At 40.9% G+C, this 16,118-nt stretch overlaps 2 protein-coding genes across 2 annotated transcripts; one reads left to right on the top strand and one right to left on the bottom strand.

The window, feature by feature from the left end:
- Positions 1 to 9,281: 9,281 nt before the first annotated feature.
- LOC121789243 (probable LRR receptor-like serine/threonine-protein kinase At5g37450) lies at positions 9,282 to 11,829 on the top strand. Its single transcript, XM_042187747.1, has 4 exons — positions 9,282 to 9,807; positions 9,885 to 10,145; positions 10,235 to 11,014; positions 11,255 to 11,829. The coding sequence occupies exons 1-4, from the start codon at positions 9,381 to 9,383 to the stop codon at positions 11,737 to 11,739; spliced, it is 1,953 nt and encodes a 650-aa protein (XP_042043681.1). The 5' UTR covers positions 9,282 to 9,380; the 3' UTR covers positions 11,740 to 11,829.
- A 102-nt stretch (positions 11,830 to 11,931) lies between these two features.
- Positions 11,932 to 14,472, bottom strand: LOC121789244 (putative pentatricopeptide repeat-containing protein At5g43820). The gene is made up of 2 exons (XM_042187748.1): positions 14,359 to 14,472; positions 11,932 to 14,169 (listed from the first exon to the last, which is right to left on the bottom strand). Exon 2 carries the CDS (start codon positions 13,140 to 13,142, stop codon positions 11,940 to 11,942), a length of 1,203 nt encoding a protein of 400 aa, XP_042043682.1. The 5' UTR covers positions 13,143 to 14,169; positions 14,359 to 14,472; the 3' UTR covers positions 11,932 to 11,939.
- Positions 14,473 to 16,118: the final 1,646 nt, after the last annotated feature.

Raw genomic sequence — 16,118 nt, 5'->3', positions numbered from 1 at the left:
CTTTTTCTAGACGGAATTATTTTGTCTCTAGTAAAGTGTTTTTCGACATTGAATGAGATCAAGAAGAATGAGACAAGTTCCTTAATTGGAAGTCTCATATATGCTATGATGTGTATTAAGTTAGATATTAGCTTTGCCCCGTTGGCATAGAAGCATGATATCATTTTAACCATGGCCAAGGACATTGGATTGGGTAAAGAATATACTATAGTACTTGAAGAAGACTAAACGGTGTGCTCTAGTTTACCAGACATCCATGTTATGTCCTTTAGGTTACATCGACTCGATTTTATAATTGATTGATGATCGAGTTATCCTCTGACTATGTGTTAACGTTAGGAGTTGAAAACTGAGTCATGAAGGAGTGTGATTACATCGCAGACTCTATCATGAAAATTACAAGTGTGATTTTATCAGAAACTACTAAGGTAGTTGTTAATCTCAGTAACTTCCTAATAGTTTTGACAGTGATTTCGAGTATGTGTATGAGTATTATATTTTGTTATAATTACTCTAGTCATATGTCTAACTCAAGGGAAACACGAGCTGATGAAGCTAAACAATCACATATAGCGGAAGTATGAAATTAATTAAGGAAAAGTGCGCAGCGAGACATTATGAGTACCAAGATATCATCAGAGAACAACCAGGCAGAATTCTTTTCACAAAATGCCTATATGGCAACATGTTTTACACATGAGGTGAAAAGTATGGTAGTTCGATGTATCATGGCCCGAGACCTACTTAGAGTATAAGTGGGAGAGTTTTGGCAGTGGGTATACTCGAAAGCATGATTTTGAGTATAAGTGGTAGATTGTTAGGATTGGTATACTGAAAAGCATATTTCGAACATGTTGCACGGATAGAATTGCTTGTATACAATAAACTCTACAATCCACTTTTAACCCAAGGCGAGAACAAGTAATTTTATCTCATTGGTGTTTGCTTATGCATTTATAAGATGTTTCTCAAAAATTTAAATGTATAAGAAGAAAATAAGTCTAATTCTTCTGCATAGTAGACTGGTCGTGAACGACGTTCACAGAAGGTGACGCAGTCGGTCCTTTGTAGAAGAGAAATAGAATTTCACAACCTAGATAGGCTTTGGCTACCTATCGTGAAAGGTTGCAGTGTCAGTCCGCATGTTTCCTTACCTTAGGAAATAAACGACACTGGTGTGGTATAGCATTGAAGGATCTAACAGTTGAGATAAGTCTTTCTTGCTATTTACTGAAAGACGAGGTCTCGGTGATTGTTATTTCTTAATCATTGTTGATATAACATTGAGCATACGATATTGATTATGCACTACTTTGATTTATCAAATGGTGAGGATTTTTCGCAATCCAAGAATCCTAATATCTTGGGTAGTGGTGATTAATGTCTAGAGGTGCTAGTATTGTTATTGCAATGAATCGTGTGCTGGGTGAGTCCAGTTTGATAATATCCTCAAGAGGTGTTCGAAAAAGGTTTTATTATTCAGAAATCCGGCCGTTTGGAATTTATTCCAGAATAATAAATAAAGATTTTGAACTAGACAACTCTTGGAAAAAGATATTAATTAATTAAAGTCAAATAGCATACTTAAATTAATTAATGGATATTTATATCTTAAACACGGAAAATAATAAATTAAAGAGGTAAAGCCCGGATTACTCGTAATTTAGGATTGGACGGGCAGTCAATATTATTATACTATAGTGGATGATAATAATATTCTGTTGGACTTGTATTAAATTGAGGCTCAATTTAATTAGTAAAAGTCCAACAGGTTTGGCCCAAGTCCAACCTCTATGGATCCCTAATCTGGCCCATTATAACTCTATATAAAGGAGACTAGATATAAGACTATTTTGATTGATTTTAATGATTAAAATTCGTGCTCCCTCTCTCCAGGGAGTGGACGAAATTTTCAGTTTTACGGAACTGAAGTTCAGTCTTCTGCCTAGTTAAGTCCTTTCGATTCTGACAAGCTTTGCCCACCCAAAGGTCGATTTATGAGTTCGGGATACAGATTAGAAGGTTCGTGGTTGAGTACGAAGAACATCACGTGGAGAAGGCGCAAGCAATCGACGATTCTTTGGAGAATCAGATCGGTAATTCTAAACCGTAGGAATTCATGTTTTAGGTGTTAATTCCTTTTACATGAATTATGTGCGTTCTTGGATGCAATTCTGTGTTTAACATGTAGTTAATTAATCCCATAATCGGTCAAATAGATCTGTATGTATGATTTATTTATGTATGCATGACTTCCGCTGTGCAAGGGGCTCCAAACCCCAGCAGGACTTGCTTGGAATAATCACCTATCTAAAGAAAGGCAAAATTGTCATTCCACATGAAGAGAAATCCTTAGAAATTAGGGCAAGCCACCCTATAAATAGGAGGTGAACATAAAGAAAATGGAGGAATTTTGACACCACTTCACTTAGGACTTATCATCACTACTACATCACTTTTGAGGAGAATAGCTCCACTAGCTCTTAGTTCCATCTAAATCCAGCAGCCTGACTTGAAGATTCCGGCCACCTGCCGGTGTGGAGCATCATGCCTGATTCATTCCAGCTGCCGTAGTTCCAGAAATTCCTCCAGTTTCAGTTTCCGATGAGCCAAATAATCTTTTACTTGCTTTGTTTTTAAGATTTCTTAGTTTAAGTACTAGTTTTTGCTTGCCTTTGACTTGGATTCCAATACCTACTTAGTTGGAACATCTTTTGGGTGATAATCTGGAATGCAATGAAGTTTATTGTGGTTTTATTTTGTGTTTCAGCTTGCTTATTATCTCTTTTTGCCTAGTAGCTAGATCTGGTAGTTATACGTTGATTTCTATTGTTTAAGTACTTGAATCTGCTTTGCTTAGTTATATCTAGTTTTTCCTCAAGTGCTTACAAGTTTTAATCAGGTTAAGTTCCTAAAAAATGCATGGAATTCGTTTCTGCTTGTTTTTGTCACCCTGTTCCGCTGACCAGTTTGCGTAGATCTCAGTGTTCTTAGCTTTCGTTCTTGATTTCAAGTTAAATATTGCATTCACAAATTTTCAAGCTTGAGCATTCATCAATGGAGCTTGTCAGATCTTGTTAGTTTAGCTTGGTGAAGAAGAAAATGCCACAATCAAAGAATGAGACCACTTGTGTTGCTTTTGTTGCTTTATGCTTTTGTATTTGCACTTTTTCTGCTTTTCTGCACACCCAGTAGACAGTCTGCCAGCATGTCCTTTGATTTCCTTTACCTTTTGTCTAGCCATTTTTAGTAAGTTTCGTCTAGTAGCTTCTCACATGCACACTCGCACCTTAGTTTACACACGCATTTTAATTTCTTTTAGCAAGCAGCATTTAGAGCCCACCCTGACCTACTGGTCAGGAGGGGTATAGGTTCCATTTCATTTTCCGACTAGGTAAAACTCAACCCCAAAAAAGCGTGGTAGCTAACCAACCGCTCCCAGAATATCATCGCAAGTGTATCTCGCCTACGTCCATCTCTGTGGGATTCGACCCTTACTCCACTATACTAGCCAGTAGAAGTGGGTTGACGTATTTTTTTGTTGATAGGGAAGATAGACACAGACCCAACGACACAGCTAGGTCTAGGTACCCTCCTGGCCAGTTGACACACACACACACAGAGTCATAGTCTCATCTTTTCCCTCTATCACGGCCCAATCAGCATCAGTGAAGCCATGAATCTCCATATGCCCATGCTTCTCAAACATATGTCCGTGTTCAGTTGTCCCCTTCAAGTAGCGTACTATCCGCAAAGCTGCCTACCAATGTTCTTCTTGAGGTGCATGCATGAACTGACTTACTATTCCCACGGCATAGGCAATGTCCGGTCTTGTGTGAGATAAGTAGATCAGTTTTCCTTCTAATCTCTGATATCTCCCCCTATCGGTCAACTTTCCTCCTTCCTTCAATTGTAACCCATGATTCTGAATTATCGGGGTATCTGCTGGCTTGCAGTCTATCATTCCAATTTCGGCCAATAGGTCTAGTATGTACTTCCTCTGATTTATGAAGATTCCCTTTTTTTATCGGAGTACCTCTATTCCCAGAAAGTACTTAAGTAGCCCCAAATCTTTCATCTCAAATTCTCTGAACAGGTTCTTCCTCAACTCGCTAATTTCCTCTTCGTCATCTCCTGTAATGATCATGTCATCTACACATATGATAAGACACGTGATCTTGCCATCCTTTTTCTTGAGAAACAAGTGTGGTCTGAATTGCTTTGGATGTACCCATACTTTTTCATTACTTCTGCGAACCTTCCAAACCATGCTCGTGGGGATTGTTTCAATCCGTAGAGAGTCTTCTTCAATTGATAGACTTCACTATCTTGAAATTCTTCTGTGAACCCAGGTGGAGGTTCCATAAAGACAGGTTTTGATAATTCTCCATGAAGAAAGGCATTGGTCATATCAAACTGATGCAGTGGCCAATCCTTGTTGGCTGCAATAGAAAATAGTACACTTACAGTGTTGATCTTGGCCACGGGGGAGAATGTTTCAGCGTAATCCACTCCATATGTCTGAGTGTACCCTTTTGCCACGAGTCGAGCCTTGTATCTTTCTATCGTACCGTCTGGCCTTCTTTTGATCGTGAATACCCATCTGCACCCAACAGTCCTTACTCCTTCAGGCAACTTACCCTTCACCCACGTGTTGTTCTTCATTAAAGCCTTCATTTCAGTAATCATGGCCTCTTTCCAGTGTTTATGTCTCATTGCTTCTTCGGCTGACTGTGGAATTTCTTCCTCCTCATATAAAGCGGATGCAAAAGCTCTAGCCATTTTTGTCAGGTTTCCTTGCACGAAGTTTGCCACCCCATACTGGCTCTTCTTTCCTATATTCTCTGGCGAGTATCTCTTTGGCGGTATCCCCCTTGTACTCCGAGGTGGAGGTACATATCGTCCAGTGTCTCCATCGATGCCATTTTGCTCATCTAGGGATCCTGTTTCAGTACTGTCACTGGAAATAGGTATAGACGAGGGTTCTGAGACGTGAATTACCTCGGATATCATCGGAGGGGACACTTGGGTTGGTGGTTGAGATGACTCTAGCGGTGAGACCTACTCGGCGGTAGTGACAACTGGTTCTGTTAGATCCTCAATCGAAGAGCTTGACGATGGCACAAACCCAACTTAGGTAGTCGATGGTACTACTTGGATCACTCTCCCCCTGACTACTAAGGTGGGTTTGGTAAAAGAACTCAGTTTCCAGAAAGTTACACTTCATAGTGGTAACGATCTTTTTGGTGTGAGGATCGAAGCATCAATAACCCTTTTGGTTTTGCCCATACCCTACAAAGACACATTTAGTAGCACATGAGAAAATTTTGGTTCTTTCATGTTTTGGGATATGGACATAAACGGTGCAGCCGAAGACTTTTGGTGGGAGGTTTAGGTACTCGAGAATTTTGGCTATCTTGGATAAGGTGTCAAGAGTAGTTTTCATGCGAAGGATTTTTGTATGGAGTCGGATCATGAGGAAGATAGAAGTGGAAACGGCCTCAGGCCAGAAGAACTTTGGGACCTTGGATTCAATCATTAAGGCTCGGGTCATTTATAGGATCGTTCTGTTCTTTCTTTCGGCTACCCCATTTTGCTCGGGTGTATAGGGGCAAGAAGTCTGGTGGATGACACCCTTTCCTTACAGAATTGGGTCATGGCAGTATTCACAAATTTCCTCCCATTATCAGATCTGAGGGTTTTAACAGTGGTGTGGTATTGTGTTTGGATAAGTTTCAGAAAGAAGACAAATCTATCAAATACTTCAGATTTATGTTTCAAGAAATAACATGTCATCCTAGTAAAATCATCGACAAATATCACAAAATATCTAAAACCATTTCCACCCAAAAAAGGAGCAGGACCCCATACATCAGAGTGTACTAAAGAAAATATGGAATTCATTCGAGTATTTGTAGGTTTAAAAGATTGTCTATGGCTTTTGGCCAAAACACAAGTTACACAAGAAAAATCAGCAGGAATAGAAAGGTTCGAATAAAGAAGTTTAAAATAACCAGGGGAATGGTGCCCTAGTCTTCGGTGCCAAAGCCAAGTTTCTTGTTTCGTAGATCCGTGAGCCAGCATCGCACTACCATGTTGAGCTATCTCATCCACGTAATAGAGTCCTTGCTTCTCAGTACCACGACCAAGAATCCTCCTCGTCTGAATATCCTGCAAGATGCAAAAATCAGGATGCATTAGGAGTGTGCCGTTTAAATCCTTGGTGACATGACTAATAGACATTAGCCTTTGAGACAAGGTAGGGACATATAGGCAGTTTGTGAGACGAAGAGTAGAAGATATCTCAATAGTTCCAGATCCTACAACTGTAATTAATTCCCCATTTGCAGTTTTAATATAGGACTTATCAACTTCCCGACTGAGATTAATAAAGTCATCTTTTTCTGGAGTCATTGTGTCGATTGCCCCACAATCAAAAATCCATCCCTTAGTATGTGTACCATCCCTACTATTAACATGAAATGCAGCAGAAATATCTCGTAAGGGTTGCAAAGGGGTTTTTTGACACAAAATCACATGTATTGGGGTTTATTTGTATTTTCTGGGAGTATTTGGGGTCAATTTTGTATTTCAACAAGTCTGGGGGCCGGTGTTTAATATGATGGGGCTCTATTTCTGATTTTGCAAACTTTTAGGGATTAAAAAGGGATATGTGGGATTTATTATGGTTTGGTTTAAAACCAAACCGTTTACCTCCTTTAGACTACGCCGTGCCGCTCCCGGTTCTTTCAGCGAGGTTTCCGGCGCCTCGTACACCGCCACCACCGTTCTGACCCTCTTGGTGGTTTCCTGATCCGCCACTCGTTGTTCCCTCTGATTTCCGACCTCCATCTGTCGGTGCTGTCCCTCACAGCTCATTGCAGCGGCGAACTTCGCCTGTGCCGGCACCGCCACCCTCAATTTTTGCCGCTCCTCTCACCACTTTGGATACCCCAGCCGCTTGAAACAGGTTTCTCATGTGTGTTTTTGTTTGCCACAGTGGGAACACCATAGTTTGGAGGTGTCGGGTCGGAGACTCCCCTGTCGGCCGGTGGCTGTGGTGGCTGCGGGGCGCTATGGTGGCCCGTTCCATTCTGTGCGGTGCGGTGGTCGACTGTTCTGAGCGGCCAATCCATGGCCAATTTCCCCAAATGATGAATTGGCTTTTTCGCCGTCGGTATCTACGGTGGGTATGCCGGATTTTGGTGGCATGATCCGACGTCGAGCCGCCTCCATCTTCACCCACCCGTAGGCCGCTTCTACTGATGGGTATGGCTCTTCCTTTAGTATCTCTCACCTTATTGGTTCGTATTCTTGATTCAATCCTGTCAAGAACTTGATCAAACGTTTCTCATTTGAGTGCACTCTTTGCTGGTCGATCCCCTTGTCGCAGCATGTCACGGGCTGTTTCTGGCAGCGGTCGATGTTGATCCATAATCCGTGGATCCTTCGGTAATACGTTTCTAAATCCATGTCTGATTGAAATAACTTTCTCTTCCAAATCATAAATTAGATACTTATCTGCCTTGTTTTCGTATGTCACGGCGAGGCTCTCCCACAACGCCTTTGATGTTTGGTGTTGCGCAAAGTCGGAGATGATGTCGTTTTCGATGTTGTCTACGATCCACGAGAATACGATGAGATCGTTTTCTTCCCACTCCTCAAACCCCTTACTCCCGGGGTTTGGAGGTTCATTCCGGATGTAAGTATAGGCTCCCCTGTCGCCTATCTTCACTTTCATCAGCCGTGACCACAACGGGTAGTTCCTCCCGTTTAATTTGAACGCCATCGTGATACTCTTACTGTTCCACAAGCTTTTGGTTTCGTCTGGGGTGATTTTCTTCGCATCCTCTGTATCTGTGTCTGGCATTGTTTTGGTTGTAGGGTTTGATTTCTGGATTTGATCTTGGCTAAAACAGGGTCGAGAATTGGTATTTGGCTGTGATGAAAATTTTATGAGCCTAGGATCGGTTTTGCTGCTCTGGTACCATGAAGAATTGGGTACAATCGTTCATTCTTATTCATTCTTCAATGTACAAGGTTATATACCTTTATATAGGCTACAATATCACAAATTAAAGTAACCCTAAATTACATTCATTACATATCAATCTATCTATGGTAAACTAGGATTGCATATCAATTATCTATCTATGGTAAGCTAGGCTTGCATATCAATTATGTATCAATATACTGATTTCTTTCCTACATTAACCAACTAGGACTTGATGCAAAGACTTCGCGTGGAAAAAAATTTCCGTGACTTCTTTTTTCTTTCTTTTTTTCCCCAACACACTCTGCCCTCTGTGACTCATATTTACAATATTGCTACATAGACACATGATCGTGTAAAATTAGGACATGTTAACATGTAAACATGCACTCAAATTTTAGTTAATTAATAATAAGGATAGTGCGGGACGTATTTATTTAACTCGATTAAAATTTAGTTTAATAAAAAGGATTTCATAGCTAAAGATTTCGAAATTAAACTAAAGACAAAATCACCAGGAGATTAGACAAATATCTGTAAGTTGCTTCACGCTCTTTGAACGAATGATATGTCATCTCTTAATTTATTTCTTGCTAAGGAGGATATACGAATTTCCACTTGAAAAAACGTTAAACATACTAAACAAATTTTAACTATTTAATTTCTTAAACACATCCTCCCTTTGTCCCACGTAATTAAGACAGTTCTTTAAAGAAGTGTCTTAATTAAGTGGGACAAAGGGACAATAAGAGTCATATTTACTATTTCAGTCCGTTTCACATTAAAAATCACATTTCACTTTTATCATAAATAGTAAGTAGGTTCTACATTCGACCATCTTATTTCACTCACATTTTATTATAAAATATATAAGTGGTAAGTAGGTCACATAATCTACTAACTTATCCAACTCACTTATCTTTACATATTTTAAAATCTGTGTCCACATCAAATGTGACTCCTATTGTAGGATAGAGGTATTACTCATATTAAGTTGTTGAAGTTAGGTCTAAATTGGTCAAAGAATTCAGTCGCAGATCATATTATATTTCCTAATCTCAACACTTTTTCTTGACTTTTAAATTTATTTGGTGTCTTCCTTCAAAATCAATATTTGTCTTACTATATAGCATATCTAAAAAAAGAAAATATAAAATTGGGTCCATACTTTTACATGTCAAAACAGATTAGAAAATATAGAAATAAAGACAAATGCAGAAAAAAGCTCAATGGTAGTATTTCAAAAATACAACTGTAGTGTAGAATGTGCATGCATGTGTGAATACACTCCAAAGTCCAAATCTCTCTCTCTCTTTCTCTTTCCCCACTCTCTCAAAATAGCCTCACATTTTCTTCATCAAACCCAAAAAAATCAAACCCAAAAAAAATGCACATGCTCTTCATTCTCCTTCTTCTTCTCAGCAGCAGCTCTGTTTGCATAAATCTCGTTAGAGGAAATGCAGAGCTGAGAGCGCTGATGGAGATAAAAGCTTCCTTGGATCCAGGAAACAAGCGGTTGTCGTCTTGGACGGCCGACGGCGACCCGTGCGGCGGTTCGTTCGTGGGAGTCGCCTGCAACGAGCACCGCAAGGTCGCCAACATCTCGCTCCAGGGGAAATTGCTCGCCGGAAAAGTGCCGGCGGCTCTGTCGGAGCTCAAGTGCTTGTCCGGTCTCTACCTCCATTACAATTCCCTGACCGGCCAAATTCCGCCGGAGATTGCTAATCTCACCGAGCTCACCGATCTCTATCTCAACGTCAATCGTTTAACTGGCGAAATTCCGCCTCAGATCGGAAGCATGGCTTCTCTTCAAGGTTCGACAAATTTTAGTTTTGAATTTTGTACTTTTTCGAATTAATTTTTTCATCACGAGGTTTTGATGATTTTGCAGTGGTGCAGCTGTGCTGCAACAATCTGACCGGAAACATACCCGCGGAGATGGGGCTGTTGAAAAAGTTAAGCGTGCTTGCGCTAGAGAATAACGGAATAACAAGGCAGATCCCTTCCAGCTTGGGAAATTTGGGGATGTTGAGAAGATTGTATTTGAACTCCAATCGTCTCTCCGGCTCAATTCCGATCCCATTAGCGAATCTCGTTTCGTTGCAAGTGCTTGATGTTCGAAACAACACTCTCTCTGGAGTTGTCCCTCTTGGTGAGAATGAGCTGCTCTGTTTCAAATCCCAATTTTTTTTGTTGTGTCAAAATCATGTTTTTGTTAATTTCTTTCTGCAATTTCTGAAGCTCTGAGACATTTGAATGAAGAATTTCGTTTCGAAAACAATCCTGGTTTGTGCGGCTCGGGTTTCCCTTCTCTTCGAGCTTGCACTGCTTGGGACAACGCGAACCAGGCGAGCACAGTCCCTGCAGCGAGCATACCGCGGTCAGCGCCTCTCCCGTTGAACTGCTCGCACTGCTCTGGCTCCTCGTCGCGTCTCCCACAGATAGGCATTGTTGGAGGAGCCATTGCAGCGACCCTGGCCTTAACCGTGGTGGCGTTGCTCTGTGCTGTTAAATATCGTCGTGCAAAGCAGAAAGTTGGGCACAAATCCGAAACCTCCGAAGATAAGTCTAAAGATCAGTTGCACAAGGTTATGAGCCATCCCTCTCCTCAAGAATATGGCCATGAGGAAGCATCTCCTTGTAGCAAGTTCAATCTTGAAGAGGTGGAATCAGCTACGCACCATTTCTCGGAGGCGAATCTGCTGGGGAGGAGCAAGTTCTCCGCGGTCTACAGGGGAACGCTCAAGGATGGAGTGGTTGTGGCGATCAAGAGCATCAGCAAGTCGAGCTGCAAGACGGATGAGGACGAGTTCTTCAAGGGGATGAGCTTGCTCAGTTCTCTTAGCCATGAGAATGTTGTCAAGTTGAAGGGCTATTGCTCTTCCAAGGCTAGAGGGGAATGTTTCTTGATATACGAATTCGTGCCGGGAGGGAACTTGTCTCACTATCTTGATGGGGAAGATGATCATAGCATCCTTGATTGGCCAAAGAGAGTCTCAATCATCCATGGCATTGCAAAAGGTAACTAATTGGTTTACTGTTATTGCATATTTTAATGTTTGATGTTCAAGAAAGTTGTTAAATTATTACATAGTATCTTGCTTGGGAGGAGGGGCACCACACCATCATAACGGTAGCTATAAATGTAGCATTGATGAGAGATGTTGGTCCACTTACTAAAGGGAAAAGATATTCAAGATTTGATCTACCATATAATGTAAATCTTACTCATTGTTTTTAACCACAAAATTTGAATTTCAGGTATGGAGTATTTGCATAGAAATGAGTGGAACAAGGGTGGCATCATCCACCAAAACATATCTGTGGAGAAAGTGGTGTTGGACGAGCAGATGAGTCCTTTGATTGTGGACTGCGGCCTTCTGAAGCTGCTGGCCGACGACGTGGTCTACTCGGCGCTGAAAGTGAGTGCGGCGCTGGGGTACATGGCGCCGGAGTACATTAGCACGGGGCGGTTCACAGAGAAGAGCGACGTCTATGCCTACGGTGTCATCATCCTCCAGGTGCTCTCCGGCAAGACAGTGCTCTCCACGGCCGTGAGAGCAGCAGCGGAATCCGGGGATGTGGGAGAGCTCATGGACGTGAAACTTGAGGGGAAGTATAGTGAAAGTGAGGGCGCTGGGCTCATAAAAATGGCTTTGGATTGCACCAACGATGATCCACTAAGTAGACCAACAATGGAATGGGTTGTGAGAGAGTTGTCTTCATTGTTAGTTGATAATGTGTAAATTATGCTCAAGAGGAGCTAGTATGAAAATATAGAACTAATGTGATTGAGAATAATTCCTAAATATGGCATTACCAAAGCTTTGACTTCATCCTATTTACCTTGAACAATCAAATCCAGAAGATTACACAACAATAAATTAAAAATGCCAACCTTTAGCTCTCCAATACCTTTGGGCATTTTCATTTAGCCTAGCATTTCTCAACTTGAGAAATAGCTTGTAAGCCACATCCACTTATTTGAATCCATCAACCTATTATATAATTTGCTAGAAATGATTTTGCTAGGGAATAATCCCTTGCTAATATATTCCTCCATAACCAGCACTGCAGATTCAAGCCTCCCTGTGTTGCACAGACCATTTATGAGATACTCATAAACCTGCATATCACAACCATACCCACTCTCTTGCATTTCCTCCCACATTTTCAGCAGCATTCCACACTTTCCAAACCTAGATAGCCTCATGAGTAGCAGCTTATAGCCCGTCAGCGATACTTTACAACCTGCCTTCCTTGTCTTGTTGTACACCATCAATGCAGCATATGGCGGACCGTAGCTACACAATGGCTTCAAGATCTCGGTCAAAGCCCCCGTTGAAGGAATCACGCCTCGACCAAGCATCACATCGAGCAATTCGATGGCATCTGAAACTCTTCTTCTTTTGAGGAAATACAGTATTATCCTGACATAAGTATCCACGCTTGGTTCAAAACCATCGTGCACCATCCTCTTGTGGTATTTCAACGCCCCACCGATGTCATGATTAGCAATACAGTTGAAGATCATGGCATTGGAAACCTCACTACTCAGTGCACTCCCTTTCTCCTCCAAGTAGTTGAAAATTCTGATCGCATCATCGAATCTACCAGCTCTGCCAAACTCCTCAATGACATAGCTATGAGTTACACAATTAGGCTCAACTCCATCATCCACCATCAACTTCAAAAACTTCTCAACTTCAGTAACTTTACCAAGCTTTGACCATCCTCCTATGATAATATTATACATCGAACTATCACACTGCACCTTCTCTTTCATTCTATTAAACAACAAACACGCTGTTCCTACATGTGATCGCTGTGACAAGCAACTCAACGCAACACTCAAAGTTTCCTTATTGCATTCTAACCCATACTTCTCCAATTCCCCAAAAACTGTTGTAGCTTTAGAAACACGATGTGCGCGAAGATAACTATAAATAACAATGAAAAGGGTCTCCGAATTCACGGTTACCCCTCTGTTCCCCATATCCTTCACCTTTTCCATCATATGCACAAATGATTTCCTCCTACCCAACGCTTTAAGCACTATATGGAAGGCACCAACGCCTTTTGACAAATTTGGCTGCTCAATTGCCCAATTGAAAAACACTAACATCGCCTCACCACTTAAGTCTCCCATGTTCAATACTTTAAAAAATACTTAATTATTTAATTCTACACCAACCCCGCTCAATGCGCTATGAATCGCGATTTTGCTGGGGAGTTTCTGCAGGAAAACTCCCCGCAGCTTATCTTCAGGCGGCAGAAAATCATCGGCGGCCCTAATATCCAATTGATTGCAAGATGAATCCACTTCACTAGGGCTGCGGACTGAAAAAACATCGGCAGCCCTAACATCCAATAGATTGCAAGATGAATCTACATCACTAGGACTGCGAATTGATATGGGGAAAATTTCGAACAATGCGGCTATAGCCGCGGCGGATTTCCGCCACTATAATAGCCGCGGCTATAGTCGCGCCTATACACTACACGCCGCGTCCTCGCCCCACTCGCGGCGAAGCCTCGTCCGCCACCCTCCACCCCACCCGCCGCGTCCACCCCTCGCGGCGGACACCCCATCCACTATAATCGCCGCGCCTTCCGCCCCGCCATCGCCCCGCTCGTGGCGACCGCCGCGTCCACCTTATAGTGGACGCTCTTACAACAAGTTGCTCTGTCGAGTAATGAGATGCAAAAACCAGATAGGAACGGTGGAGCAGCAGAGAACTGCACCTGAATTTATTCCATGAAATCCCTCTAATAAACATTATCTCAATTGGCGGCACGGTTATTTTGATCTGATTCATGTAAATTGTAATTCAATCAATAATGTAAAAGACACTTCAAAAATGTGAAAAAAAATACTTAACTTAGCTCAGCCCTTACTAAAAATTATTCATAGCTAAGGGAAGACAATAACTTGTCCATAGAAATAAATTCATTTGTGATATACAATATCTCTTTCATTTGGGCATTAAAACGAAAATTTTTTTGCAAAGAACAGAAATGAATACTCTACAGTTTTGATTGAGACATATCAAGTATGAAGTCAGTCTTGGTTGAGACATTTCACCAAACAGCTGGAGTATATTAGTCTCTCACTAATTTATGCGCATTACCCTTTTTTCCGCTATAGACAAGCATAGGTTCATTCTAGTCAAATTCTGTACATCATGCAACATCCATTAATCAGTAAAATAAAAAAAATCAAACAGTTTGACATTCAAATCAACATCTAACAAATCTTACTCTCCCAATTTTTAAATTGAATTCCAATTTGAAAAATGTTAACAAATTTGCAGATGTCAAAACAAATAAGATGGAAAGAAGTAAAAGAAGAACGAGAAGTTAACTAGATAGAGAGGGCGGCGAGCACAGTCGACGGCGGGCAGCGGCGGGGAGCTGAGTTGCCGGTCGATCGGAGAGAGTAGGAAGAAATCCATCTAAATGGTAGGGGGCTGTAGGGCCTCGATCCATTATTAATGGGCCGAATTACTACAAGTCGGACCACAACATATTTCTAAAATAAATTAACTGAATATCGCAAATAAATACTTCTCCATTCTTTTTTCTGCTTGTCACAACTCACAGTCTGAATGACATGTTTTTTAAATACAAACATTATTTTCTCTCCTTTTTTCTCTCATTTACTTTATTATTTCTCTACTCAACTTATAAAAATATTATATAAAATTACATAAATAAGAATTGCTCCACTTCGAAATGAATCGGATAAAATATTATATAAAATTACGTGAATAAGAATTGCTCCACTTCGAAATAAATGAATCGGAGGGAAAGACGTATTTTGCCTCCTTTTCCATGTGATTTTCATAAAACACTCAACAAACACATAAAACTCCAAAAAATAGATTAATTGACTGGACAAAGACAATTTCGAGTGATAAACTCGGCATTTAGCACTTCAACAGACCAATTAAATCGATAAAAATATGAGTTTGTCAACTCCCTCAAACTTAAAACCTTGTTTGTCCTCAAATAAGAAGATCGCGAAAATAAACTCAAACAAGAGGTGAAATTGGGCTTTGCTTCAGATAAAGATTTTAAAAGACAATGGCATGGAAACATACAAGATCACTCAAACATTACCTTGAGCTACTTCTCGTGTATCACTTGGTTTCAACGCCTTCACGGGTTCATGAAGTGTAATTTTTCATGCTTCACTCACTCTCAAGTGTATAGAGGCTCAATAATGATCACTCAAATCAAAATACAAGTAGTGTTTGCTCAAAATCAAACATCTCTTCGACTAGAACGTGAAAGTGAATTTAAAATAAAAAAGGACTTTATTAAGGTTGTAATGTGGCTCTTTGGATGGTAGGGAATATTTAGGCTAAAGTGGTTGAAAAGAATAAGAAGCACAAGTACCCACATATTACAATTCCCAACAAAAGACCATTTACCAAAACAAATCTCAGATATGTAAGACTTTGTCGAACTTCTTCCTCTCATCCTGTCCCCACTTATTTAGAGATCCAACCAAAAACACTTCTATACTTCTTCTAGCTTATACCTCCATTAATTTATTATTTTTTTTTCTCTAGACTTCGTCTAGCTTATACCTCCATTATTTTTTAACAACGCCCTATATGTGCTTCCAAGTTTGTAGGCTTATCACTTTTGAGGTTGACTTTGTTGGTTTCTGGGATTACAAGAGATACAACCGGGCGTAATACAACCCAAAACAAGGAATACAAATGAAAACTGAACTGAAATTACAACTGAAAATCGAAACAACTAAACCGTGAAATTTGTTAGCCGAGTCGAGGAGTCCTCTTTCCGCAAGACGAGATACGCCCCGGTGGTGCTCTTCGGATTGGCGTTTCATCCCCAAAGATAAAACGGCTATGTCTCTGGTGAAGCAGCACCACAATCAATAGAGCTCGGCGAACTGGATGAAGGAGAGGGCAGAGCTTTCGACATAAAAATAATGCAGAGAGAGAGAGAGAGCTTATGATGCAAATGCTTGTGAATATTGTGTCTAATGCAGTGGAATGGCTAGCCTATTTATAGGCCAAGCCACCATGCAGGGTCAACCAAACCATGAAGGCTCATCATGATAGATTCGTAACCGTCGGCGGTTACAATCGTG

Source organism: Salvia splendens, unplaced genomic scaffold (assembly GCF_004379255.2).
Source record: "Salvia splendens isolate huo1 unplaced genomic scaffold, SspV2 ctg183, whole genome shotgun sequence".
NCBI lineage: Eukaryota > Viridiplantae > Streptophyta > Magnoliopsida > Lamiales > Lamiaceae > Salvia > Salvia splendens.
The sequence above is the reverse complement of the archived record's forward strand: the minus strand, read 5'-3'. Positions and strand labels throughout refer to the sequence as shown.